The 27,084-nt window shown below is 47.3% G+C and overlaps 1 protein-coding gene across 5 annotated transcripts in view; it reads left to right on the top strand.

Annotated features, from left to right (window-relative positions):
• Positions 1-27,084, top strand: part of Arid1b (AT-rich interaction domain 1B) — a 355,595-nt gene that overhangs the window by 304,487 nt on the left and 24,024 nt on the right. For all 5 annotated transcript variants that reach the window (XM_039099697.2, XM_039099688.2, XM_039099696.2 and 2 more), the window contains 4 exons: positions 14,485-14,630; positions 19,654-19,763; positions 20,437-20,595; positions 25,113-25,322. In XM_039099697.2, the coding sequence (XP_038955625.1) occupies positions 14,485-14,630; positions 19,654-19,763; positions 20,437-20,595; positions 25,113-25,322 (625 nt within the window). The remainder of the gene's footprint in view (positions 1-14,484; positions 14,631-19,653; positions 19,764-20,436; positions 20,596-25,112; positions 25,323-27,084) is intronic.

The following is a 27,084-nucleotide window of genomic DNA, read 5'->3' on the forward strand; positions in this document are numbered from 1 at the left end:
TGTCTGCTCAGTTCTACTTCAAACAATGAGTTTTAATCCAAAAACACTATAACGTAACTATTTATCATCTAAAATGTTGAAAAAGAAAACATGAAATCACACACATAACTCAAGCATGTCCATTCACACATGCGCTTACACACATATACACACAGTTAAACTAAACCGTAAGATTCTATACAGTAGAAACTTTGGTCTGTTGTAGTGGTGCATGCCTTTGATCCCATCTCTGGGAGACAAGAGACAGGCAGGACTCTTAAGAGTTGAGGCCAGCCTAGACTGCATAGCAAGCTCTGGACCAGTCAGGGCTACACAGTGAGACCCTGTCTCCCCCACCACCCAAAAAAGTTGAAATTCCATATGTATATATTTGTCCTGTTTGTTGGTCTAAATAAGTATGCATGGAATTTTATATTTTGTCTGAAAGTTTTCTGTCCCAACCAAAATGTGGTTGTTAAAGCAAAAATAATATTTTAGGAAGTTTAAGCTGGTTGACTTTAAAACTTTATCTTTTGTCCTTGGCTTTAACCCTAATTCTTAATATTAATTCTTAAGTCTTTGACCTGCCACAAAATGACATAATTTTAAAATATAAGAAGCAAAAATGGGCGTGTTTTAGAAGGAGCCAGAAGCAGGTCTGTCCTTTGAAAGGCACACTGGACATTCTGGATCTCCGTGGTCCTTTCAGAAGTCAAGAAAATCCTGACTTGTCCGAGACAGAAGAGCTGATTGTACAAGCATGTATGTGTGTACATATGTGTGAGTCTATGAACATTCATGTATTCAGATGTATCTCTGTGTCTTTGGGGGTATCCATGAACATGTGTGGATTTAGCTGTGCCTGTTGGGCATGTCTGTGTGCTTGCATGCGTTTAGATAGATTGAGGTGTCTGGTGTGAATGACTGTGAATATGTGTGAGTCTAGATGTCTGTGTTTCTGTGGTGTTGGTGAACATGCATGTGTTTAGATCTGTTCCTTTCCCTCTGAAGCTGATGTTCCGAGAACGCAGAGCCCCTGAATCTCATTCTGTTCTGAACACTGTCATGTTTACTGTGAAGAATCAAATGGAGCTCCATCATTACCTCCCCGTTCTGTCTTAGCCCTTTACACTCACTCAGAATCTCCTGACCTTGAGTGTCCACCCTGCAGCCAGACCCGCCAGACCACAGGGAATGTTTGAATAGACAGTCTGCTGGAGGCTGGCACAGCTGCTCCATTGCGAATGCTGAAATGAACTGCCCATTGTTGCAAGATAACACCAAGTTACTTCCCTTCTGTTAAGTAGGAAGTATGTGATTGCATCTGACAAGGCCTCTGATGGCATGGAGTGGGTAATGGCCAGAGACAGCAAGGCTGGGTCCCTCTTGATGACCGTCTAGCCATGCTTCCTTTCTGAATCAGTTTAGAATAGAAATTCATGGGTTAACACAGAGCCATGGACCTGTTCTCTGTTTTTAATCAGCAGACAGTCCACAGCCTTAACCTCACATCCTCCCCCATTTAGTTCTGACTTTTTAAATGACTGTTTATATTGATTTTATTTACCTCAAGCAAAAACTCCACTGATTGATAGATGAAGAATAAATATGAGAATCTGACTTTTCTCCCTCTCTGGGCCTTTTCTCCACCTCTGTTGAGTTTTGAAGAGCACCATCCCAGGTAGTCTCCTTTATCCCTGTCTGTAGCCTTCACTTCTCTCTGTGGAATAGTGTGTGGTAGGGGACTCAGACCCGTGCTTCTGCTTATTCCAGCCAGTCTGAGGCTGGCACACACTCGGCATTTACTTTGAAGCTGTCAGCGTAAGAGCCCTCAGCAGACACACACACACACACACACACACACACACACACACACACACCTCTGTCACAGCATCATCTTCCTATCTGTGTTGTGTTCCTTTCTGTTTTTCCCTTTGATGTAAATCATCCCATGGCAGTGGGACAGACAGAGGCCTGCACACCTCCCTCCAAGTCCTGCCTGGCTTTCCCCTGCCTGCACTCCTTCATGCCTGAGAAGAAAAGCAGAAACTAACTGTTAACTGCACAGAAGCAGTGACGGCTCCCACTCTGCTCTAAGCCCCTCTGGTGTTGCTGTTCCATAGAGTAACCTGTGTGTGCTGCTCAAAGCCCCGTCCCAGGAGGCTGGACACTGGGACAGTTGGGCTCCCTGGGCAGAGGAAAGGCCTCATGGTACCTCTTACTTAGCCTGCCTTTGAGCCAATGACTTCTGCTATCTCTTCTTCCACGGAGGCCCAGAGCGTTTGACTAGGGCTTCAACAAAATAATGAAGAGCTTTCTGCCTATACACAGTGGCATCTTAGCCTTCGTGTCAATAGAGGAGTTACAGACAGCAGAAATGCTTTTCTTCCTGCTACGAAACTGTACAGTCAATAAAGTGCATGTGTCTAGGTGGGCTTCTAAACCATAATATTAACCATGTTGTCTGTATATATGTTGATGGATCCTTCCAAAGCAGCTTCCTGGTTCTTAGCAGTAAGGGACCGTGGGATGGGCTCCCTGTTAGCCCGACAGCAAGCGTTTTAAGTGCGCAGAGGGTCATTTTGTCCTGGAGAGTCGTTAGTTCTGTAAATGTGGTCCTCGGTGCAAAGCAAGGAAGAAGCCTCTGTATGTGATCCTCCAAGTAAAGGAACTAAGGGCTGAGGCAGAGACTTGTTCTTGGGAACCTGGCTTTTTCTCCCTTGCACTTTAACATGGTTCCTTCAGGGTCAGCTCGAGTCTAGAGAAGCAGAGGCATTTGTCATCAGCTGCTGAACCACAGGCTCTGTCCTTTCCCAACTCCGGAGTGCTGTTGAGACCCACAAAGCTGGTTTGGCTGCGCCTTGCCAAGCCCCATTAAGCAGCTGTGTAAAATGAATTTAAATGACATGCATCAGAGTAAAATCTCTTCCACTGGGGCAGAAAATCAGTGTTAGCCTAACCAGCCTGAGAAGATCAACTGTGCTCCAGCCAGCAGCTTCCGGGAGCGAGCGCTGCCTGGAAGACGGCACCTCCTCCTTAATTAAAATTGAGAGGAGGAGCAAAGCCAGGGCAACTGTGAAACCCCACACCTGGCAAAGCCCCACACGGGGTCCCGCCACCCACCTGCTGCCTGTGGAGTTACCTTTCATGCTTACTGGATCCTTTCTGAAAGGAAAGAAACCCAAGTTTAGTTCTGTTTCAGGTCGCCCTCTGCCCCACTTCCCAGCATGCTAGCCTCTGTGCCTGTTTTCAGATGGCAGACTTGGCTGTGGGAAAGCAGTGTTTACCAGGCTCTGCACCAGAGAACCCAGTCAGCACACCATAGCTGTCCTGTGCTCTAGCTCCATCTCACATCAGACTCTCCATGGTTGTTTGTGTGCCCCCACCATGGATGTCAGGTGAAGCCACTTTAGGGCATTTGTGTCTTTTGAGGGGAGGGAGTGAATGCTTAGCCTGTGGGGCACCACAGTTTGTTATAATGTTCTCTTTGTCATTCCCAAACAGCCTGGAGCCTGGGAAAGAATTGCAAAAGGACAAGTTATTGATGGGGGTTTCAAGTGTGTGTCTAATTACGTTCACAAGTTGAGCGTAAGAAACAGAAGAAAATAGCAGTTTAGGTATTTGAAAGGGGGTCTCATTAGTGTCTTTTTTACAGTAATTTGTAAGTATTTAATCCACTCAGAACATCAAATAAGCTATAGATACATAGGCTGTTTCTGTTGTCACTCTTCCGGCTGAAGGAGAGGCCCTGTGGCAGAAAGCGGTATAGACCTTTTATGTCAACCACACGATGGTAACCAAACATTCAAAGCTAATGATTTCCAAGGAGTAGCTGTTCTCAGAAAGTGCCTCGCTGTGTACCAATAGTTAAGGGAAGTTATTCCCAAGAGTATCATCTGAGTATAGTCTGCCAGAAGCTTGGGAAGACCTTGGCCCCTGCTTCCTGAAGAGGCATTGCTGTGAATCCTAGACACCTCCATAGCTTATAGGATGTTATCAGTGGTCAAGTGTAGCCTTGACAGCATGTGTAGTGATGTGAGAGAGCTTTCCTCATTCCTATAGTGTGCCCTGCTTTGTTCCTTCATTCTAGGAAGAAACCCGCGATTCTAAACAATTGGCCTCTTTGCCGAATGCAGTAGTTGATATGTGGAACTAAGTCCTTGAGAGTTACCTAGAGGTCCCTTTCCTAGACAGTCTTCCAAGGAAGAACTGTGGCTTCAGTTTTCAAGAGTGAAGCCAGGATGGTTGGGAGGAGCGCAGTTCCTCAAGGACAGCCCCCACCCCCAGCACCGTATAGACTTTGACAGCTTCTTAAGATTATGTCACAGGTCTGCTGTTGTCTGAGAGATCTTCATTCTGTTCTCATTGCATTGGCTCCCAAAAGAAGCAGAGCTTCAGTTACAGGCTCAGAATCTGGAGCAAGGTTTTTGGACACTGTCTAGTCTCTGCCCTTTATTTTATGCTGAAAGACACTGATGTTACCGGGGTCACCAGAGGTCATTGAATTAGTGGCAAGGCACAGCAGATGCAAGGACTCTATTTTGTTCCATGCAGTACTGTCCCTAAACTTGGTGGCGGGGTGGCTCTTGCTTTGCATACTCCTTAGTCTGTACAACCTCTTCTGCTACTAGAAAATGAACCAGACCGTGTGTCTGAGCAGGACCGTCCTGTCGACAGAGACTGAGCTCCTGCTTCTGTGCTGAAGAAGCTCTGGGCTGTGCGCCTGCTGGAGCCTGGAGCCTAGGCAGCCTGGAGCCTGGAGCCTGGAGCCTAGGCAGCCTGGAGCCTGGAGCCTAGGCAGCCTGGAGCCTGGAGCCTAGGCAGCCTGGAGCCTGGAGCCTAGGCAGCCTGGAGCCTGGAGCCTAGGCAGCCTGGAGCCTGGAGCCTAGGCAGCCTGGAGCCTGGAGCCTAGGCAGCTTGGAGCCCGGAGCCTAGGCAGCCTGGAGCCTGGAGCCTGGAGCCTGGAGTATAGGCAGCCTGGAGCCTGGAGCCTGGAGCCTAGGCAGCCTGGAGCCTGGAGCCTAGGCAGCCTGGAGCCTGGAGCCTAGGCAGCCTGGAGCCTGGAGCCTAGGCAGCCTGGAGCCTGGAGCCTAGGCAGCCTGGAGCCTGGAGCCTGGAGCCTGGAGTATAGGCAGCCTGGAGCCTGGAGTCTAGGCAGCCTGGAGCCCGGAGCCTAGGCAGCCTGGAGTCTAGACAGCCTGGAGCCCGGAGTCTAGGCAGCATGGAGCCCGGAGCCTAGGCAGCCTGGAGCCCGGAGCCTAGGCAGCATGGAGACGTTGTTGCAGGGCAGACAGTTGGCCCTTACTGGCACACAGATGGGTTGGATTCCAGTCTGTTTCACCCTGTGGTTGCCGAGGCTAGGACTGCTTCTGTCATCATTAAAACTGAGGGAGAAGCAACTGTGGGGTGGGGGGGGGGGGCATTGCTCGACTTTGCCTGCTGTCCCCAGAGGAGTCTCCATGGTCTCAACAAGCATCAGAAGGAGGAAACTCTCAGACTTAGTTTTTAAAAATAGCTGAGTGCTAGAATCAACCAGTTAGAAGTCTCCCCATGCTTGAGGAGAGAAGGCAGCCCTGCTGAGGGTCTGGACCTGCTGAGGGTCTGGAGTGAGCAGGTGTACACTAATGCTCTGGCCAAGCCGGGAGCCGTGACTGTCCACTGACACCTCTTCCATTCTCCTCACCTCTCAGCATTTGACCTTTGACATCACATGGTTGTCACCACACTATGGCTAACAACACAAGCATTTGAAGTGTTGGAGGAGCTGATCTTTGCAAGGCTAGGTGGCCAGCAGCCTAACCCTGTGGAGGAGGAGCTGGACCTGATACAGACAGATGTTACTCTGGCTTTGCTGCCGAGACTTGTGCCTGCACTGCTGTGCACCACACATGCACTCACGGAGCAGCTGTCCTTGTTGAGATGCATCATTCCTATAGGATTATATCCTGTGCCACTGCTTGCCGCAGGTACTTTTTCAGTACTGTGCTCTGAGGCCAGCCTGATGCCACTCTGCTGGCGGACATGGAGCCACCGATGTGGAAACATTAATGGAGAAAGTGCATTAAAATGTCAGAGACTGGGCTTAAAAAACAATCCCCAGCTCAAGCCGGGGGTTACAGTAGGGTCCCTGTGCTGGAGACAGGGAGTGATTCAAATTAACTAAGATCTAGCCCTTCAGGGGGTTGGGGATTTAGCTCAGTGGTAGAGCGCTTGCCTAGGAAGCGCAAGGCCCTGGGTTCGGTCCCCAGCTCTGAAAAAAAAAAAAAAAAAAAGAAAAAGGGAAAAAAAAAGATCTAGCCCTTCAGATTCTGGACAATTAGGTTTCAACATAATAGCTATGATTTGAAAAGTCGTGTTATTGAAAGACAAAGTGAGCAGATTTCAAGGGCTAAAATAGAGTTTTGATTTCTGAAATAAGAGAAAAGCCTTTGTGCTATCATCCAAATGCCACGCTTTCCTTCTTGGCCCATTTTTTTCTATTCTGAACTTCCAATTTGAATGAATATTATGTCATTTTAACATTGTGATTTCAATTAACTCTTTCAGAGTTACAAAATTATTATAGAAGCTATAAAACATAAATCTTCAGACAAAAATATAGTAAAATATAAATTCTAAAAGGACCGAAAGAGTGTTCTTTAAAAGATGAGACCCAGTGAATGAAATCAAATGTAGAGCGAATCTTAAATGGACTTCAAGTCCATAGCTAATGAGTCATTGTCCCCCAGGCAGGCGGGGTCTGGGGGGGCTACGGTCTTGACAGATGTCCAGGTGGTTCTGTGTAGAAAGCCAGCTCAGCTAAGTACGGGTACCCAGGACCCCTTGCTCCCCCAAAGCACTCACGATATTGAGGATGGGGAAGGGGAGAGAGTACAGCAGGACTGCCTTCCCCTGATGGGAATCAAGCCAAAAAGCCATTGGAGCTGGGCAGGACTGGAAGGAAGGAGGCTTGCTGCAAACCTAACTCAGACCGGAGCCCCTCTCCACAGACACACCCCCTCACTCTGCCTCTTGGTGTCTCAGACATCAAGGCCCTCCTTGTAGACTCCACTCCCCCACCCCTGTGTTGTTCTCTTCACACCCTGCTCCAACTGTTCTTCCATGGAGGGCTCTGCCCCTGCTTGCTGGTACAGCCTACTTAGTTCTGCTTCTGCTCTCATAGCCCTACTGTGGATTCTGCCCCATGCCCTTCATACAGCTTAACAAGATGGACCATCCATCTAGAGTCAGCATCGTGATCCAAAACCATTGGGGTACTCAGCAATGTGCCCAGAGCATCCCAACTCCTCAGAGCTGGCACTGCAGCCAAGGCCTGCATTGTCAGCCGGCCGGGCTCTGGGACAACACTGGACGTGGCTAGGTGTTCTCAGCCCAGGTTCTCACTGGAGACTGGGGGGAGGGTCCAGGAGTGTGCAGAGGGTATACTGGGGCTTGGTGTCCTGCAGTTTGGAAGTGCCCTGGTGACTTGTACAGACCACAGGGAGGAGCAGACTCTTGACTGCTCATGTAGCACTTACATAGCTTACTGTATTAAGGACCTTGGCATGTGACACCCTGTGAGCCCCTCTTCCTCTGGTTCTCCATACTTACTCTGACCTGAACTTCTGTCATGGACAAACCAAGCAGGCCGACAGCCGTAAAGCCATGAGACCCATCCCTTGCTCACGCTGGACGCCCTTGTTTAGGCACCTGCAGGCAAGGGCCTGACTGACTCAAGGGCTCTGTTCTCATGGGGCAGAGATGATAAGAACATTGTTTGGTGGTGTCTCGCTTTTACTAAGTTAAATGACTTTATGACCGAGCCACATTGAAAAACTGTGAAGGCCATTCTAAAACTCAGAAATAGTAAACTGGGGGTGGTGCTCACACCACACAACACTTGGGAGGCTGAGGCAGAAGGATTGCCACAAGTCCAAGTGCAACCTGGACTGTTTAGTGAGCACCAGGCTAACCTGGGCTTCAGAAGAAAATCCTGTCTTAAAGAAAAAAATGAAAATCAGAAATGACTATATCTGTGTCCTCTAAAGAAGTGTGATGCTTGTTTATGGGTTTCTGAAATACTGCCAAGACAGAATATATAGGATGGGGAACTCAAGTCCTAAATTAATTTTGTAACTTGAATGACAGGTCTACTAGGGTACTAGAGATCTCAGTAAATGCCTGCAAGATATATATATTCTTAATTATCTCGCTGCTAAACCCTCACTTTGATTACTCCTCCGTGCTTGTTAATTAGCCCCTCGATGTCTGCCAAGATCACACATCCTCTATGTCTGAGGCATCCACAGACCTCCAGAACCCCTTAGCCTTACTCTGTCATGATTCTTGCAGACTCTGTTCCTCAAACTCATCACCCGGAAGCCGGTCCGGGGGCAGCATAGGGACGGACACACAGTGTGGGTATTCCTAACACTGCAGAGGAACAGTCCTCCTGGTATGGTAATCGAGAACTTTCTTAATGCTATCAGAACCTCAAGATAAGCACTGTTAGCACTGCTAAGTACAGTACAGTTAAGAGGCTGTTTTCCATACGACTAAGCATGTTCTCCAACTATCTCATAACTTAATATCCCATTTTTTTTCTAATCGTTCTGCCACGTGGCTGGTTACCTCTTCTCAGGTACCGTGTGTCTCCTTCATGTCCAGGGCAAATTTTCCTGCCCTTGGCTCTATCTAGACTCCTTCCTTTCTATCAGATGTCCCACCTTCTAGTCTATCTGTCCCAATAGGCCATAGGTTTTTTTATTGACAAGTGGTGGATCCATACAATACACAAGCTGCTCTGTACAGAAAGGGGCATTGTAGGTGGGTACATTGATGACAGCTGGTTTTTCTTTCATGCTGCAAGTGTCTTGGCTTAAAGTAGAGGTCTGTGTGATTGTGTCTTGTTGGAAGAGTTGGACTTTTGCTCAGCACAAAACCCATAGGGTCCTAGAGTCACCTCCAGCAGGGAAAGCACAGGCTGTGAGAGCCACTGCCGTACTCTGTGGCTTCCTCTGGGCCAAGTGTGCTCAGTAGTGCACACACTGAGAACCAGGAAAGGACTAGAATGGGAATCTGAATTAAGTGTGTTCAAAATACCTGAGTTCAGTTCTGTACCATTACTAATAAATGGTGCATGAAACAGAAGAGAAGGCGCAACAAATCAGTCGCCTTTGATAATGAAGAGATTATCCTTAGTCATCAATAAAATCCAAACTGCCAGACACTATATTTGCATTTTCTTTATACTCCAGTGTCAGAGCTTTTGAGCTCCATTTCTTTTCATTGGTCTGGGATCCAGAAGGATAGGTGAGACTCGAGATAAAATGAAGGGTGGGATTTGCAAGCCACACGACAGTGCCGCTGCTGGGTGTGCGACATCCAGGTGAGATAACTACAGAGGGGAAGAAGGTCGGTTGTGATAGCTGTGGTGGTGTGAGCTTTATGACACCTCAGTGATTCGCAGTCTGACAAAGAGCCTTCCCAAGCCTCCAAGAGGAAGGGCATCTCAGATCACAGACACGCACTCAGGGCCAAGAAAAGTTGCACCTGGAGAGTTAGGCTTCTGTACTGTGGAGGAGAACATTCTGGAGTATGTGCTGGCAAGGTTCCCCTCTGCTCCTCTATTGAAAAGTACTATTCTCCTATCCTTTAAAGAAAAACACGAAACTCCTTGTCCACGTGTCTCCCACACTCTGTATCCTCTGAACTACCCAATCATCTGTCTTAGTCTCATTTCATCAGATCTCGCTCCACAGTGGCCTACTAAGGCCACCAGAGATACAGAGCAGACCACGCGCCCTCAGTTGAAAAGCTGTGGGTCCCTAAAAGCACAGGGCCACAGGTTATTTAAACAAAACACAACTGTTTCACAGCATTTGTGTGAGAAGACACTCTAAGTTACACAGAAATCCCTCTACTCAGTCAGACATTACACTCTCAGTTACCCTGCCAAACAGCAGGATGGTGTCTTTAAAATACCATCTTCAGTGCCTCCCTAGGACTGCTGAAAAGTGCTCTGGACCTCTCTGTGTGTGTCTTGATGAGGAAAGAGCCTCCAAGAGCTAGCTGTGGCCCCTCCTTACTAGACTGTGCTTACACCAAATGCCACAGAGCCAGGCTTCTGTGAGTCTTTGCTCATCCATGGTTAATTTCCATTTGGCGCAGATCTGAGGGCGCTATCTCAGGGAGAGTGTTCTTCCTCCTCACTGCAAGGTCAGATAGTGTCTGTGACAAGCAGGCTCCTAGCTCTGTGCTGGCTGTTAATTTCTTGTAGGTTGGTTTGGCCACTTCTGTGTCCCTGGAACCTATTGTCAGTAGTCCTGTGTACAGTCGGACAGATAACCATGAGTGTAATGTCTGACTGAGCAGAGGGATTTCTGCTTAATTTTCCTTAGAGTGTCTTCTCGCACAAAGGGTGTGGAACAGTTGTGTTTTGTTTAAATAGCCTGTGTTTTTACGGGGATCCACAGTTCTTAAACCAAGAAAATGTCTTAAGATGGCGCTGAGAGATGGTTCACTGGCTAGAACCACTAGTTGTTGCAAAGAACTGGGTTTCAGTTCCCAGCACCCACAAAGTGGCTCACAACCTTGTATAGCTACCAGTTTCAGGGCATCTGATGCCCCCTTCGGACCTCCTCAGATCCTGGGTACACATGTGGTGCATATACAGTCATGCAGGTAAAATACTCATACATACAAAGTAAAAAAAAAAAAATTATAATTGTCAATGCCTTAAATGGAAAGTCCCAGGAAAGATCTGATGATGCTACTAGCTTACCTTCACAGGTTGTCCTATTAAAGGGTAACTGTATTCAGAAAGGCCCCTGTGGGGATCAGGAGCTTCAGGGCAGCACCTTCTGGCCTTATGGTAAATTGGGTTCCATCATAAAATGACAGGTTGCTGCTTCTCCTAGTCCCAGTTCCAGGCCTGTTTAACTAAAGCTCCAGTGACTCTCTGGGGCAGCACATTGAAGAGCAGCCCCAGGCCCATCCTCCTTTGTCCTTGACAAGCTGGAGATGAGCTGGTCCAGGTGAGTGCAGGGAGCTGTGTTAGCAGAACAGAGGCACAGAGGTGCAGGCTGTGTACTGTGTCCCACAGCCTCCCACAGTTACACTGTACTGCCACAGCTGTGGGTTAGGAATCTGCAGAGCTGGGCAGCCATGAGCTGCTCATAAAACTCCAGCCCAGACTCCGTAGAAAGCCCGGCTGTGACCCATAAAGCCCAAGGTGGATGGGTAGTTTATTGTGTTTATTGTGTTCACATGTGTGCTGGGGCTTTGTGTTGAATGCCCTGCTTATTTCAGCTTGTAGGTTGGCCTGGACTTGTTTTGGTATTCTTCCTTCCGTTAAGGAAAAAAGATTTTACTTCTTGGTTCTCTTGACTCTGTGTTTCTGTGAACAGAAAGGCATTTGGCAGTTAAGGTGTGCTACCCAAGAGGAACCAGCCCTTCTGAGGGACAGTAACACTTTGCTCCCAGCCAAGGTTGCTGTGGTCCTTGGAATTGCCAACTAAGGATGTCTTGAGACACCGGAATCCTCCCATATCAGCAACACCCACTTCCACTCGTGCTTCTGCTCTGGAATGCATGGCTTCTAAAACCCAGCAGTGAGCAATGCAGGCAGCTGTAGCACAGCAGCCATTCTGTTCCTAGCACCCCTGGTGGCTCTCCTTAGCAGACAGAGAGAACCCCTGCAGCAGTGCTGTAATACCTTGTGGGGCGTTTTTTTTTTTTTTTTTTTTTTTTGGTTTGGTTGGTTGGTTGGTTGGTTTTTGTTTTTGTTTTTGCAGCTTCCTCATTGGATACCCAAGGCACCTGCCACACAAGAGTCCTTTCCTTCTTAGATATAAGTGAGTCAGAAAACTGTTTGAGCCATGTCTAACACCATCTCTCCCATGATGGTGCCTTCAAACCCAGAGAAGAGCTTTTTGTCCTGTTGCTTTCTCAGTTAATATCAGAGGCTGCCGCCAGTGTCTGTGGTGTTGGGAGCCCTTAGAAAGGAAGTACACGGGATTGAGAGCAGCTAGGAATCCTGCCACTTCTTGTGTGACCTTGGGCAAGTTACTTAACTTCTGATCCACATCTGCTTAATTTGCATGTGAGCATAATTGTTCCCACCCTCCTCGGGAGTTTGAAAACCTAAGTGTGTGAAGTACATAGAAAGCACATGCGATACCTCCGTCAGTACCGAGTGTGACTGGTGCTTGCTGTCAGGGTGGTGTACACCCACATTCAGTAGAAACACTGATGCTCTCATGACAGCAGTGGTTTGCTCCAGGACCCCCAGTGACCATAGGCAGCATGGCCAGGCAGAGTCAGGGCCCCTGGCTCTATAACCACACTTAAAACTCCAGGTGTGGGAACCATCGTAACCAACAACTCACTTCCATCATCCTGACTTGTAAGTGAGGGGTTTTCTGTTACTTTAAGGCTCTTCATGTTGTTAACTGTAATACACACCTTTGTCTTATGATTGTGGGTACTGCTAGTGCAGAGGAAATCATAGATTCAGGTCAGGTGACGGTGCACATTGTCACCTGCCTAGTGAGTGTCATTCTCATTTTCTTTCCTGCCTTCATATGAACAGGTGTCTTACGCCATTATTTTCATATGTTCGACTGCGTGGCACTGAATGTTGTGTATGCTTAGAGATACCCATAATTAAGAACGCCTGGCACAGTGCAGGCTTCATTCTCTGCTGGGTGCTAGGCTGGCTTTGTGAATAAACACCGTGTTCCTCAGAACAGCATTGAGACCCAAGCACTATGGGGAGACAGTTCTGGTTTCTTTACAGGGTTCTCGCAAGCACCTGACAACCTAGAGGTTGGTTGGAAGCCACTAAGTAACGGTAGTTCAGCCATGCCAACTCCAGTGGGCACTCTGATGCCCGTCAGCAGCCTGTGACGGTTTCAGTGCTCCAACAGCATGCATGCACACAGTCCAAGGCCTTTGTGAGAATGGGTTCAGAATTTCCCTGAGTGGTTTGTACTAGTTATAAGGGGAAAAAATGCTTAAACTGTTGATACTTGATTAAAAAAATATGTCTTAATTTCTAGTATAAGCCAGACAGTTAAGTCCACTAGAAATTGATACAGAAAAGAATAATCTTAATGGTTTTGAACAATAATTTATTTGACGTATTAAATCTTGTGATACCATTGACTGCTTTACATTAAGCCACCAAGGTAGCTTAGAGCATTCTCCTGGGTGGTTTGGAGCAGGTAGAGGAAGAGTGAACTTGAGCCTCTTCTCAGCAGCACTCCTAACAGAAGCACAGTGGCCACACTTGGGCAAGCTTTTCAGAGGTGCAGTGTCTACCAAAGGCAAGCTTAACTTGTACTGGGAGAGCCCCATAAAGGTTCTGCACACAGTAGCCAGTCCTGTTGCAGTGAGTTCTCCCTGGGCAAACCAGAGCTCTGTGCACTTAGCACAGCCCCTCTGCCATCTCACGGCCAGAAGCCAAGAGTGAAAGAAAATTCTCTTACTGACCATGACACGAAACTGACTCCCTAAGAGGTGGCATCTCTGAAGTGAAGATCCTTTAAATCTTCCTTCCCCGTGACTCCATTCTCAGAAAACTGTCGTCTTCCCCACCACTCCTTAAACCACATGTGTAGATACAGTGTTTTTATAGGACCCAATTTAAAAACTTAAATAATAGGGCTGAGGTGGAAGCAGGGCTTTCTCTCATACCTGTTTTATCGGGAAATGTGGGGTAAAGAATTGTTTTAATAGCATTCAACACTGCTCATTGGCTTTTTTTCCTTTCTGACTTCTGGTTTTGATGTGAGGATATTAGCAGTGTGAGTAGCCTGATCTTTTAAGTATTAGAGCTGGAGAGCTGGCTCAGTGGTTAAGAGCACAGGGTGCTCTTGCAGAGGACCCAAGTTCAGCTCCTAACATCCAAATCAGGGAGCTCACAGCCACCTGTGACTCAGAATCCACAGAGTCCAGCATCTCAAGTCTCCATGGGCACATATTCTCTCTTTCTCTCTCTCTCTCTCTCTCTCTCTCTCTCTCTCTCTCTCTCTCTCTCTCTCACACATACACACACACACACACACACACACACACACACAACACACAAAACACACCACACATACTCGTGCACACACACATACACATAAAATAAATCTTCATGCAGCATGAGGCTAGCTCAGCCTTAGAGTGTTGGACTAGGAAGTGCAGCAGATCAGGGTGGGTGAGCCAGATTTGATCCCTGGTGCCAAAAGGGATAAAGGGGAAAAAAAAAACAGCATTTTTTTTAAATAGAAATTGATTTGGCTTACTTTTATAATTCCAGTTTTTATTTCAAGTCCCTTACTCCTGCTTCTGTTTATCTTGACATGATTAAGAATGTTAACTTGTGGGCCTTGTGAATTGCATATTGAGTATTGACCCTCCAGTAGAGGTAAGCCTCTCTGAAGAATACCAGCCCTGCCCTGCATCTTGAGATGAGTATAGGGCACTATGTAGCCATCATGGTGTTCAGTGTATTGTGCCTTTTCTCTCTCCCTGCAGGCAAGGCAGCTTTCCTGGCATGAACCAGAGTGGACTCGTGGCCTCCAGCTCTCCCTACAGCCAGCCCATGAACAATAACTCCAACCTAATGGGCACACAGGCCCAGCCCTACAGCATGACACCCACCATGGTGAACAGCTCTACAGGTAACCAGCGCCTCTGCTTTTGAGGGCCACCCTGTTTTCCCCAGTCCTCGTCTCAGGCACATGGTGAATGTGCCCCAACGACTTGAAAAGGCGGAGTCCCCAGGGCACACGGAAAAATCTACTGTTCTGCTTCAGAAAACCTGCTTAGTTTGTGACTTGAGATGACAGTATACTTGATGTAAATCTTTTCATTGTTTGGATACTGCGCCCACATGTTTCAAGTGTCTCTAGATACAAATTGAACTACACATTCTACATTCTCATTATTAAGAGAGTTACAAAAAGGGTTGAAGGGTCCCAGAGCAGGAACTGTCACTTGGCAGTGGCAGAGGTAAACATCTGGGATCTGTGATGAGTAGGAAGGGCTTGCAGAACTGAGCAGGAGGACGTTTTCTCCTGTGCAGGGTAGCCACTTTCCAGGTATGTGGCAGTCGGCAGCTTCTGAGTGCTGCCTACAGCTGTCTCTAAGGAGAGCTGTCTTGGAGGTGGTTAATCCTCCGTCGTGCCCTTCATACTCTTCATTCTTGCCTTCTTACAAAGTCAGACCTGCTTAGTACATTGCAGGTCCCTATCCAGTGGTGAGCATTATGTAAGGCCTTGGGACACGTCTCCAACCCAGAGCTTCCCAGAGACCAGTGTTCCCTCAGAAGTGGGAACCTGGGATTCTGCTGACCGGTAGCACCCGTTTTGGTAGGACTCATCCATTGTTTCTCTCATGCTTGATGTAAGCATGGCAAGTCCTCCCAATTTTGGGGACATGTCAGGAAGCATTGTGAGCCCCAGCTCCCTGCAGGCATCATTCTCCATTCGCACAGCTTTGGCCCATGCTCTCTGTGTCTGTGTATCCTGGAGAGGGCCGCCCTGCTCCCAGAGCTCTTATCAACAGGCCAGAGGGGCCAGGCCTGAGCCTCAGAGCCACCCATTTCTAGGGCCTCATTTAACAATGGCCTTCCTGATCAGTCCTCTGTAAGTTTAGAAAAAACACAGACTGGAGTGTGGATCAGAGGGTCTAATACCTAAGTGTCACTTCCTGGTGTTGGGCAGGTGGGGTTCTTCAGGGAAATGCAGTATGCAGATCCAGCAGCCTGCCCACCGGGAGCTACTGCTACCCTGAAATGCGGCCATACAGGGTCTGGCTTGAGGTGGCCTAAGTTCTGTCCAGCTTCCCGAGATAAAATTACTTTGGAAACTGGAATAAATTTCTATCTACTGTTAGCGATACTCGTTTTTCCTTTCTTCTTTAAACCCCAGGGCCCCTAAAATACTAATAACAAACAGATGGCCCACAGCCCTGACTAAGAAGATGTATGTATTCTCAAGCAAAACCTAGCTTTATGGGGACTCACAGAAAGGGTTTCATCTTACTATTCAGATAATTCAGCGACTCGCTGCTTCATGCAGAGGCAATCTGTTCAGTGAGAGGCCATTTATCCTTACAGCTTTCTGTATAACATGGGAGTATATTTTTCAGGGCATTGTACATTTCAAAATATTGAATTTTTAATAATTTAAACATTTATCAAGTTTTGTTCTCCACATTTATGCGATTTTATTTCCACGTTATGAAGTTGGATGCTACCTGATAGAAAGTAATCCCGAGCTGCTTCCGAGGGAGTGTCCAGGAGGCTGCATCATTAATAAACTCCTCAGATGATTTTGACAGGTGTGACAGCCACAGCTAGGCAATATTTTGCTCAGTGGTTCCTTACCAGTCACCTCCCCCACCCCCATCTTCAAGGGGGAAAAAAAAAAAAAAAAAACAGGTAGTCAAACCCGAGACAAGGAAGGAAGCAGATGAACTAGGGACGAGGAAGAAAGCAAGGTGTAAGGGTCTTGGTAAGTCGTGACGGAAAGTGTTTTAAGCTGGGAGACATGCATGAAGTCTTACCAAAGTATATCAGTGTGCCATGCTTGGAGCTCATCCTGGCTGGAGGAGGGGCTCACCTCCCTCCTGGAGTAGGCCAGGAGCCAGCTCAGAGACTGACCCTGTGCACATATGGAGTAGTGCACTCCTCATGCTCACTGACAGTCCCAGAGAAGGCTGTGTGAGAGAAAGGGTCTTCTTGCCAATGCTGTGAGGAAGGATGTTTCCCTGGAGATCTTCATGTAGCTCTTGTTGTGCTGTGTTAACCATGCAGTATGTATGGTTGCATATCTGCCACATATCAAATCTTCATGCAGGTGATGCTTGGGATGCAAGGGCAGGAGGATCACAGCGAGTTGAGGCTAGCCTGGACAACATAGTTTGTTCTAAGATAGTGTAGGCTGCAGAGAGAGCCAAAAAAAATGTGTTTCAAAGAATATTAATGATCAATTTATGGACAATGTAGGCTTTCGTGTGTTTCAGAATGACAAAATGTCTCTATAATGTGGGATATTACCAAGAAAGGAACAGAGCATTGTGTTTCCCTGCCTTCTGGGAATGGTTGCAACTTTGTAACAAACCAAGAAAGAAGCTGAGAGGAGGCTTCACTTAGGTCCTGTGTTCCGTGTGTCCTTGGGAATGCATCTAATCTAGCAACCTTAGAACCTGGACCCCTTGTGCTTTAAGACTCATTTAGTTCTTCAGTTCCGGGGGGGGGGGGGGGGGGGGGGAGCCAGAGCCTGTGCGTGGAGTGTGTTTACATCTTATATCGCCCAGACAGCCCTGGCTGTCCCTGGCCATCATGCCTGCCTGAACTTCACAACTACATCCCCGGGAACTGGAGAAATAGCAGTTCCTTTATGTAAAGCGTCCTGACCATGGTGTGGACTCTTCCCTGAAAGACAGAAGACACCATGGCCCGGAGACCACTGCCTGGAGGGATGGTAGATGTGGCTCAGCATGGTGATTCCTTTGACATTTTGGCTAAGTCAAAACTAAACATTTCAAGAAAAAGAAAAGCCACAGTAGGAAAGACAGTGTGATCATATAATGGAAGAAAAAACCTATGCTGTACTTTGTGTCAGTCCATCCCCATCCCCATGGTGGGGCAGCGCATGTGCATTTGCATGTCCAGGACGCCCAGGTTAAAGTACACAATAGAGAAGGAAGAAATTTGGGGACTCTCAAATGTCACATATGCTTATAGTCCTCTGAGTCTGATTATGGAATCAGTGCAAATTACTGCTGATTATTGTAATACAATTGGCTTAGCTCTTTCTGCTTAAAATTACTTTTGTGTGCATTAATGTGTGAAATGCATTAGTATGTAATATGTGTGGAAACATATTGCTATTCTTACTGCCAAAATGATATCCAGACATAACTTACAAATACTGGCAACACAGTCCACTCTGGCCTCTGGAGCGCAGGATTTGATAGAAGCCATGTGATATGGCCTTCCTCCCTCTCTGCAGAAGAGCCAGAGCACCCGACGTCCATGCACTGCACTGCTTTCCCCTCTTCAGCCAGGCCACTACCTCCTGCCTCGGCGGGCCCTGCAGAGAAGCCGCATGAAAGCAGCTGCTGCTCTGCACAGGGCTGTCTCTGCCGTAGAATCTACCACTCAGCTGCCCTTTTTTTTTTTTTTTTTTTGAGGTTTCACACATTCACAGAAATAACACATTTTTAGCTGATCCCAATAGATTTTTCTCTGCAGCTGCATCACTTGAAAGGCTTTTTGTTCCAGTTCTTAAAGTATAAGTATGAAAGTAATTTCAAAAAAAAAAGAGAAAAGCATCTCAATTATGATTTGTGTGTGTCGTGGTGCCTTTAAGGACTGACTGAGCTGCAAACCAACTCCACAGACCCAGCTAGTGTGCCTGTGGCAGCACAGGGTCGGAGCACGGTACCGTGCACTGACGTCAACTCCAGGGCACATGGCAGGGTAGGCTTGTTTGGCAGGACCTACGGTCTCAACCTGCAGTGATGCTAACGATAATAACAAATTAGCACCATGGAGCTTGCCAGCTAACTCACCAGAGCCCGCTCCTTCTCTCCCCGCTGTAATTAAAACTAATTATTTTCTAAAACCTAGTAATACATGAATATGTGCAGTGATCGTTTTGTAGTGGGCGATCTGCAGAGTCTGATTCAGGCTGGTTTGCTTTTCCTTCTTTCTACTTTCTACTCTGCCTGGCTGAGTCCACACTCACCATGGCAGCATCTGAAGCAGGTCCTGCTTATGAAACCTCAGAGTTCTGTCATCTTGACAGGGAGGGAGTGAGTGCAGATCGCTGCCTCAGTTTCCACTTGTTCTTTACACATGCACTCAGAACCTCTAGGGCAGGGATGTGCAGCTAGATGGCTCTCTAAGGGTCTATGGAAATTCAGCTCTGTTCCCTCAATAACTACACTGATTGCCCTCCATGGTTGGATTCTTCTTTTAAAAAGAAATCAAGCCTTCAGAGCATGTCTTTTGGTGTCTTCAATGAGTATGTATGAGTCGATTGTTGTCTGAAACTTTAACAGGGCCTAGATGGAGCTGGCTGCATTTCTTAGCTGAAGATAGGAAGTGTAGGTTGTATCAGGAGCTGCTATGGGCATTTATTTCATCTCCTATGGAGGGTTAGTAACTGTAGGCTCTGTGCCCGCTGAAGGGACAGCGGCCCACTGTAAAGTCATAGGGACCTTCCCCTAAGTCCTCATCCGGCTCCTCCTGTGCTGTAGACTAGACAATGTGAAGTAGCTAAGGTTTTGTGGACAGAGATTACTTGAGCTGAGGAAATAGAAGGCCAGACCATCTAGAGCCCCGATAAACGCAAGCTGCTTGCCAGCCCATGAGCAAGCAGTGCACAGGACGCTCATGTGGACTTGATGACTACTGCTTAAGCTGTGGTAAAGAGAAAACGATTATAAACTAGCCAGCGTCTGGGACTCTTGAGCATACAGAATCTGCCCCTCCCCCTGTGTAGCCTTTCTTTCATATATCAGTGTGCTTCAGGAGCCCATGACTCTTCTGATTGTTTGATTAGTCTGTTTTGCCCCTTTCTCTCCTTCAGGGGAAGCTTGGGTGCTGGTGCCTCACTCAGTAGCTCATGTAAACAGGGGTGCCATGGTACACCTCATGTGTAACTCGGATTTTCTCCTATTTTCCATTAGCATCTATGGGTCTTACAGATATGATGTCTCCCAGTGAGTCCAAACTGTCCGTGCCTCTTAAAGCAGATGGCAAAGAAGAAGGTGTGCCCCAGCCTGAGAGCAAGTCAAAGGTACTTCCTCCCCGCACACCACAGTCCTCCCTGCACGCCACGGTCCTCCCCGCACGCCACGGTCCTCCCCGCACGCCACGGTCCTCCCTGCACATGTGTGCAGTCTTTTCTATCCTACTGCATATCCCCTGTGATGTGAATATCAAAGTTACTGGTTCTTACAGTGTTAAATCACCATGGGGGAGGGGAGGACAAAACCTACTTGAGAGGTGCCTGTGGGGGAAGCAAGGGATCTCTGTTGCCTGGTGTGGACCCTTGGAGTCATTTCTCTGCCTTTAGTTTGGAGCTTCTTGTTTTGGCCACCCACCTCAGCAACCACATCCATATTATTTTGCTTCCCTACCGTATTTCATAAATAAGGGAGATGGTGCTTTATCTTTCTTTCACTCTCTTACATATGGGTAATCCGTAGCTAGTATTCCAGTTAAGCTGGAGTACGCATGGTGGCTTTGTGGCCTTTCCAGCATCCCTCACAGTGACCAGTGACCAACCATGCTAAGAATACTTTGGTACTTTGGGGGCTGTGTGTGTACGTGTCTTTATATATACAGTTGTGATATATAGAGAGATACACATGCACACATACACAATTAGTCAGTTAAACTGGACGTACTTCTGTTTTAAATAAAGTTTGACGTAACTTTGTTGTTTTATTTTTGTTCCTCTCCCACAGGATAGCTACAGCTCTCAGGGTATTTCTCAGCCTCCAACTCCAGGCAACCTGCCAGTCCCTTCCCCAATGTCCCCCAGCTCTGCCAGCATCTCCTCCTTTCACGGAGATGAGAGTGATAGCATTAGCAGCCCAGGCTGGCCCAAGACTCCATCAAGCCCTGTAAGTGGCCCTGGTTGTTTGTCTCTCTTTGTTATTTTTGGATTTAGGGCAGATACTGAATTATGTTTTATTGTTTGGTGGTTTGCTTTGTAAAACTCTTGAGTTGTTGCTCCATAAAAAAGCTTTCTTTTAAATAAGTAATTACATTAGTAACAAAACAAATGTATATGTAGCATAGATCTTTCTGGCATTATCAGCAGTTGCTCTGAGGTAAAGGCCTACCTCCACAAGGAGGTGTGCTGCTGCTTTGGGGGCCCAGACTCCTCCAGAAGTGTGGGCTGTGAGCCATAGAAGGCTTCTCTAAAGCCAGCTGCTGCTATTGGTGGGGACTAATAGAGGTCATGAGAAAACGGCACACTTGTCTCTCGGTTTAACTCTGTCATGGGCTGTTACATCTAAAACATAGTCTAAAGCTGCCTCCCCAAATGAATAAATATTGCAGGCGGGCACAGCATAGCATAACAACAGCCCTGCCTCGCTGTATGTCTGAAATTAACAGAGATTTGGAAATGTTAGTGCATGTGAATTTTTAGACTAAGAATATGTGTGTGTGTGTGTGTGTGTGTGTGTGTGTGTGTGTGTGTGTGTGTGTGTGTGTGTATCAGAGCCATTAGGAGAGACAGGACCCATTCCACACAAAATGCTAGCAGTCTAGAAATAGGTGTGCTGTATAAATGACAGCAACGCTGTGTGCATGCCAGGAAATGCTCTTTGGTCGCCGAGTTGGACTTTACTCCTTCTAAAAATTTGCACTGTACCAATAAAAATAAGTAGTGTGTTACAGTGACCTTTTTCCTATACACTCATAGGGAATCAAAAGATCTTTAAAGGTTGTTTAAAAACCTAACATGCAGTTAGTGAACAAGAAACTTATCTAAGAACACTGATTTCTGTAAGACAGTGTATTAAAGAGCCCAGCTCAGGACAGGCTGGAGGGGAAAAGCCCCTGGCTGAGCAGGATCTGCCAATCTGGTCAAAACCCAGAAGAAGGCTGCTGTCAATCACCCACTCACTGAGTGAGACAGACAGAGCCCGGCGAAGAGCTGGGGGCTGGAGTAGCCGTTAAGGACACTCAGCTGTAACCATTTTCCTTTTCAGAGCCAGGGAGGGTGCTGTGGGTGCTCCTCTTCCCTACAGATGGTTCTGACTTTGAGATACCCAGAAGGAGAAGTGAACCACCTCCGGCCAAACCCAGGAAAGAGAGAGCACAGACCTCTTGTTTTTACATATTGTTGTGCTGTTTGCTTTGAGTCTCAGAAGGCAGGCAATAGTGTATATTTTTTCCTTTTCTGTCTCCCTTTTTCTTTAGAACAGGAAAACGCATATGAATTAGTAATTCTAAACGAATGGGAAGAATTTAAATATATTTGCAAATCAGCTCAGTGGTGGAAAAGGATAATCTTTAAAACTTAAGATAACAATTGAGAGTGATCCCTGCACGTGAAGACTACTAATAGACTGTGAAGGAACTACTGGTGACTAAAGTCTGCTGGGTTTAAACTTCCACGCAGTCCCTTATCCAACATGGCTTGTGCAGAATTCTACATTCTAGCCAAATGCCATGGTACAAGCCAATAATCCCAGACTAGGGAGGTGAAGCAGGAAGGTTCCAGCCTGGGCTACATAGCAAGACCCTACCTCCAAAATGTTTTTTTTTCCTCAATCGTATTTAAATGTAATAGAAAAGCAAACTAAAGTATTGACCCTATTTTCTGATAATTATACTTAAAATGTAGTGATTTTCTCTTTTAAAAAAATCTTACCACATATATTATCTCTTTGTAGACCAGCAATTGTTTTGTGTTAAGAATTTACAGCAAACCCCTGGCTCCAGTGCTAAACAGGCGCAGGAGAAACTGTGTTTGTTGCGTAGAAAATGCCAGACTCTTGCTGTATGCTCTGCTGTGTGCTCCTTTCCAAATGAGTTAGCTCTTCAGAAGGGGGCTGAAGTGGGGAGGACACGGGGCCTCGTGCCATCGTTGCCTCGGATCGCCACGGGCATCCGAGTTCAGGAGTATCTCAGTAACTCTCCTTCTGAGATACCACCTCATTATGTGCTCAAAATTGCTCTTAATGCTTCCCTAGCAGCAGCCTGAGCCGGGCAAAGCTGCTATGGCTGCCTTGACAGTGCGCTGTGGACCATCACTGCTTTGTTAGGAAACATTCTAAAATATAAATAAACATTCATCCACACACATATACATAGAACCAAGCATATGGTAAAGACTGCAGAAGTGGAACTCTGCCTCAGAGACTTAAGGAAATGTGCGTTTAGCTTAATTAAACTGTATGCAAGGAAAACGTTTGTGGTACCATAAGAATATCTTGCTGTAAGTTTTCCCCCTCCCCAGTGGTTTTAGAACCTGGGATATAGTGTTCACAGCATAGAAGCAGGTCCAAGTGGCTCTTCAACAACTGCAAAAGTTCCTGGGCCTCCAGAAGGCCTTTCCCACTGTTGGAGGTCCTCAAGTGGGGACTAGAGAGATGGCTCAGAGTGGTTAGAGCACTGGCTGCTCTTTCGAAGGACCCAGGTTTGGTCCCCAGGACCCAGTGGTGACTCAACCATTGTAACTCCAGTTCCAGAGGCTCCAACACCTTCTGAGCTCCATGGCACTTGTCTCACGTGATATACATACATATGAAATAAAAGTAGATCTAAGAGAAAAAACCTCCTCAGAGGGTCCCAGCAGCTCGTGTCTAGGAACGAGAGAGACGTGTTTCATGGCAGCAGTAAGCACACGTGCTCTCTGTCGGGCTCCGTTTCTCTGCTCCTCTCTCGTTAGGACAGCAGTTGGCTCACCAGCAAGCCTTGGGCCAGGGAGAAGTCCACTGTTGCTCTCAGCTGCAGTCTCCTGTGGTCACCATGTTTGTGTCACACCTCGCTCTTTTGTCCTGTGCAGAAGATAATGAGTCTCTTAATTCTTAACCTGAGCACAGTCAGAACTTTCATGCATTTTTTTTAACTACGTGCAAGCATTGATAGAACATGTCTAAGACCATTAGTGTGAAGGGTGCTGTGCTGAGTGGACGCAGAATCAACAAGCCTGGCTCATAGGTGGGAGAGCAGTCGTCAGCCCACTGTAGACAGCACTGCAAAGGAGCATTCCGGCCCACGCTGGGGAAAACTGAGCTGGGTGTAGATTAGCCAGCAGGCCTCCTGGGTTAGCACAGGCACCTACATGCTTCTGCTATGTGAACTGCTTTGGGAAAAAGGGAAGAGGGACAAGAACTGTCATCTTTGAGCTGGAGAGACGACTTAGATGCTGTACTTGCCAAGGACCCAGTTTCTACTCCCAGTAGCTACGGCCCAGGTCATGTGGCTCACAACTGCCTATAACTCCAGTTCCAGGTCATCCATACCCTACTTTTGGACTCAGTGGTCATATGTACACAAACACCTTAAGTAATTCTTATCTAAAGTAATTTCTAAAGGACTTGAAGTTTAAGTTCAACTCTGAAGTTAACCCTTAAAAGCTTTCCTTACCATTCTAACTGTGTCACCTCCCCACCCTGCCCTTCAGGACTGGGGACTGGATTTAGACCTTGCTGGACACTAGCACTAGGTTCTGCCCTCCCACCCCCTTTCCCTGCTTTATCTTCTTTTAATTTGAGACAGGGACTCAGTAAACTGTCCAGTCTGGCCTCAAACTTGTGATCCTCCTGCCTCAGCTTCCAAGTAGCTGGGAGAACAGACTTACACCCCTGGGCTCAGGTCACCCATGTTTATATATTTTATGTAAACATATTCTATGCCTCAGTGATCTGAGGGATTAACACTCCATGCAGAATGGCTTCAGAAAATAGCCAGAAATAGGAAACTGCTACTTGCCAAGCCTGGAGTGTGGCTTCCAGAATGGTAGGCACTGGTACAGGGGCACCTGTCTCAGTTACGCTGAGAAGCTATAAACTTTATGTAGGGAGAGCTGGCTGTCTCTTGACACAGCCTTAGCTCCCCAGTGGCTCCAAACCCCACCTACTTGGAGACATACCTGTCTCCTGTCTGTGGTTTTCCTCCTTCCCCCTGCCCCGCCCCATTCTGCAGCAAGCACCAAGTAGATACCTGTGTTTTCATAAGGACATGTTTAATCATTTTTATTTTGAGGAAAAAAAGTAGGAATGTATTTCTTGGTGATGGGAACTCCAACATCAGGCATGAGAAGTTTGACCACAGGCATCTGTTCTCTGGGCTGCTAGCCTTTTCTTTTCCAAAGCACACAAGACGTCAATGGAGTCTGGTCTCCTGGATTCAGCACTGCTATCAACATGCCTATTTCAGCTTACTTGGTTTAGGTATTAAATTAAGAGTCTGGGTCCTTTTATTTAAAGTCGCAGTATGTCACTTAGGAAAACGCAGAGCTTGTGCCTGAACTCTAGCCTGTGTTGTGTTGCTGATATGTGATGGCAGCAGCTTTAAGTGTATTTTCTTATGCTCGCCAACTCACTGCCCTTCTCTGGCCCTTCTCCCCTCCACCCCGTTCCCACCCCTCGTGCCCACCACCACCTCCTCCTGACACCAGAAGTCCAGCTCCTCTTCCACCACTGGGGAGAAGATCACAAAAGTGTATGAGCTGGGGACTGAGCCGGAGAGGAAGCTGTGGGTCGACCGCTACCTGACATTCATGGAGGAGAGGGGGTCCCCCGTGTCCAGTCTGCCGGCAGTGGGCAAGAAGCCCCTGGACCTGTTCCGACTCTATGTGTGCGTCAAAGAGATCGGAGGCTTGGCGCAGGTGAGTCTGAGTGAGGGTGGAGTGCTGGAGGCAGGCCTTTGGGTGTGCTGTTCAGCTCTGGATGTTGTATTTGGTTCTGACTTCTCTCACAGAGGAAAAGCTAAGCCTGTAGCACAGTCCCTTCCTAGGACTCTGTAGTTTGTCAGAGAGAGCTACAGTTCCTAACTGCCAGCAACTCCTGTGGCAGAGTCACAGCTCAATGCCCTCATCTGTACTAGACCCTTAGACCTCTTTTTCCCAGGCAGCTGTAGAATTCTCTGGAATCTGCTACAGATTCATGGTAAATACTCCAGAAGTGTTTTACAAATGACTAATTCATCATGGACCAGATAAAAATCAAATTCACTATTTTTCTATATCCAGAGCAATTTATAAATTCAAACTGTGTATAGTGGGGCTTCCATAGTTGGAAGGTGGAAAGCCAGGAGTTCAGAGCTAGCCGCAGCTGTGTGAGAACCTGCCTCAAAAGAAAAGAGAGAGAGCGATCCAGTTGTAAGAGTAAAACCTGCAGCCCTGCATGACTACGGTACTGTGCTCACCCACAGAGCTGGGGGCTGGCTGAGTAGGCCACACACCCAGGTATAGAACTCAAGGCGATGCTCATTTTCTGTCTGTGCAAAACAACAAAAACAAGAGACACGGCCATTGCTTGCTGCCCGTCAGAGTGTCCCCGAGTCCTTGTGTCCTTAACACTCTACTTTGCTCGCACCATTATTTTCAGTGAGGGGTTGGTTGAAGTGGGGATGTACCTCACCTCACCATGGCCTTTATCTGGGTTTACTTATAAGGCACAGGTCACTAACCCCAAGAATTCATGAGGAAACTCATATATAACTAAGTAAATTGCAATAGAAGCCACAGAACCAACCGATGGCAAACATGAGCTGTTCCCATGGCTCCTGCCATGACTAGGGATGGCCTGTGAACTTTCTAAAGAGTAACCATCCAGATCCCAGCCCTAGATCAATGCTGTAGAGCTGGTCCCCAGAAGCCTAAGAGGCAGTTGGAATGAGGCAGCAAACACCTCGCCAAAGTAACCTGTCACCCTAAGTGTCCCAGTTCTGTGGTTCTGGGGTGCAGGGCACACCTTTACTAGTCCCCACCCCACCCCCCGAGGACTGAGGCCTATAACTAGATCCACTAGAACTCTGGTCTAACTCTGCAGCGTCCCACATACATCACACATGCCGGGTGGACCGCCTCTCCCCATCTCCCTACTGCCTCTGCTCCTCCCACTCTGCTCACCTCCTCTAGGCTAAACTCTAATGCAAATCTCCAAGACTAAAACACTAGCATCCAGTCATCGGTGATGTGTGTTGCTCTGGTCTGGCTCCCTGAGTCACAACAGTGTGTATAAGCAGATTACACCAGCACACAAGCAACTCTGCAGCTTAGCCAGTGCACACCCCAGGGACACTCACGGTATTGCTATTACCAATGGTACACCCCTCCACCCAACAAACTTCCCTGACAGCTCAGATCCTAGCACTCAGGTTGGCCATCTCTGAAGCAACCGTGGCCTGCTGTTTGTACCCACTTCCGCTGAGTACTGAAAGAGGTGTTTCCCAGAGCAATCAAGCAGTGTGTTTATTGTTGTGACTATTTAGTACTAAGTGAATGGATGTAAAGAGCCTCATGCCAAAGTTTGGATCCAGAAATTCATTAATTCATCACCATTACAAGCTACTCAACATAGCACCCATCCAAAGGCACAAGCTTCTGTCTTCCTGAGTTATTTGTGTGTTCATGTTTCATTCATGAC

This window comes from Rattus norvegicus, chromosome 1 (assembly GCF_036323735.1).
Source record: "Rattus norvegicus strain BN/NHsdMcwi chromosome 1, GRCr8, whole genome shotgun sequence".
NCBI lineage: Eukaryota > Metazoa > Chordata > Mammalia > Rodentia > Muridae > Rattus > Rattus norvegicus.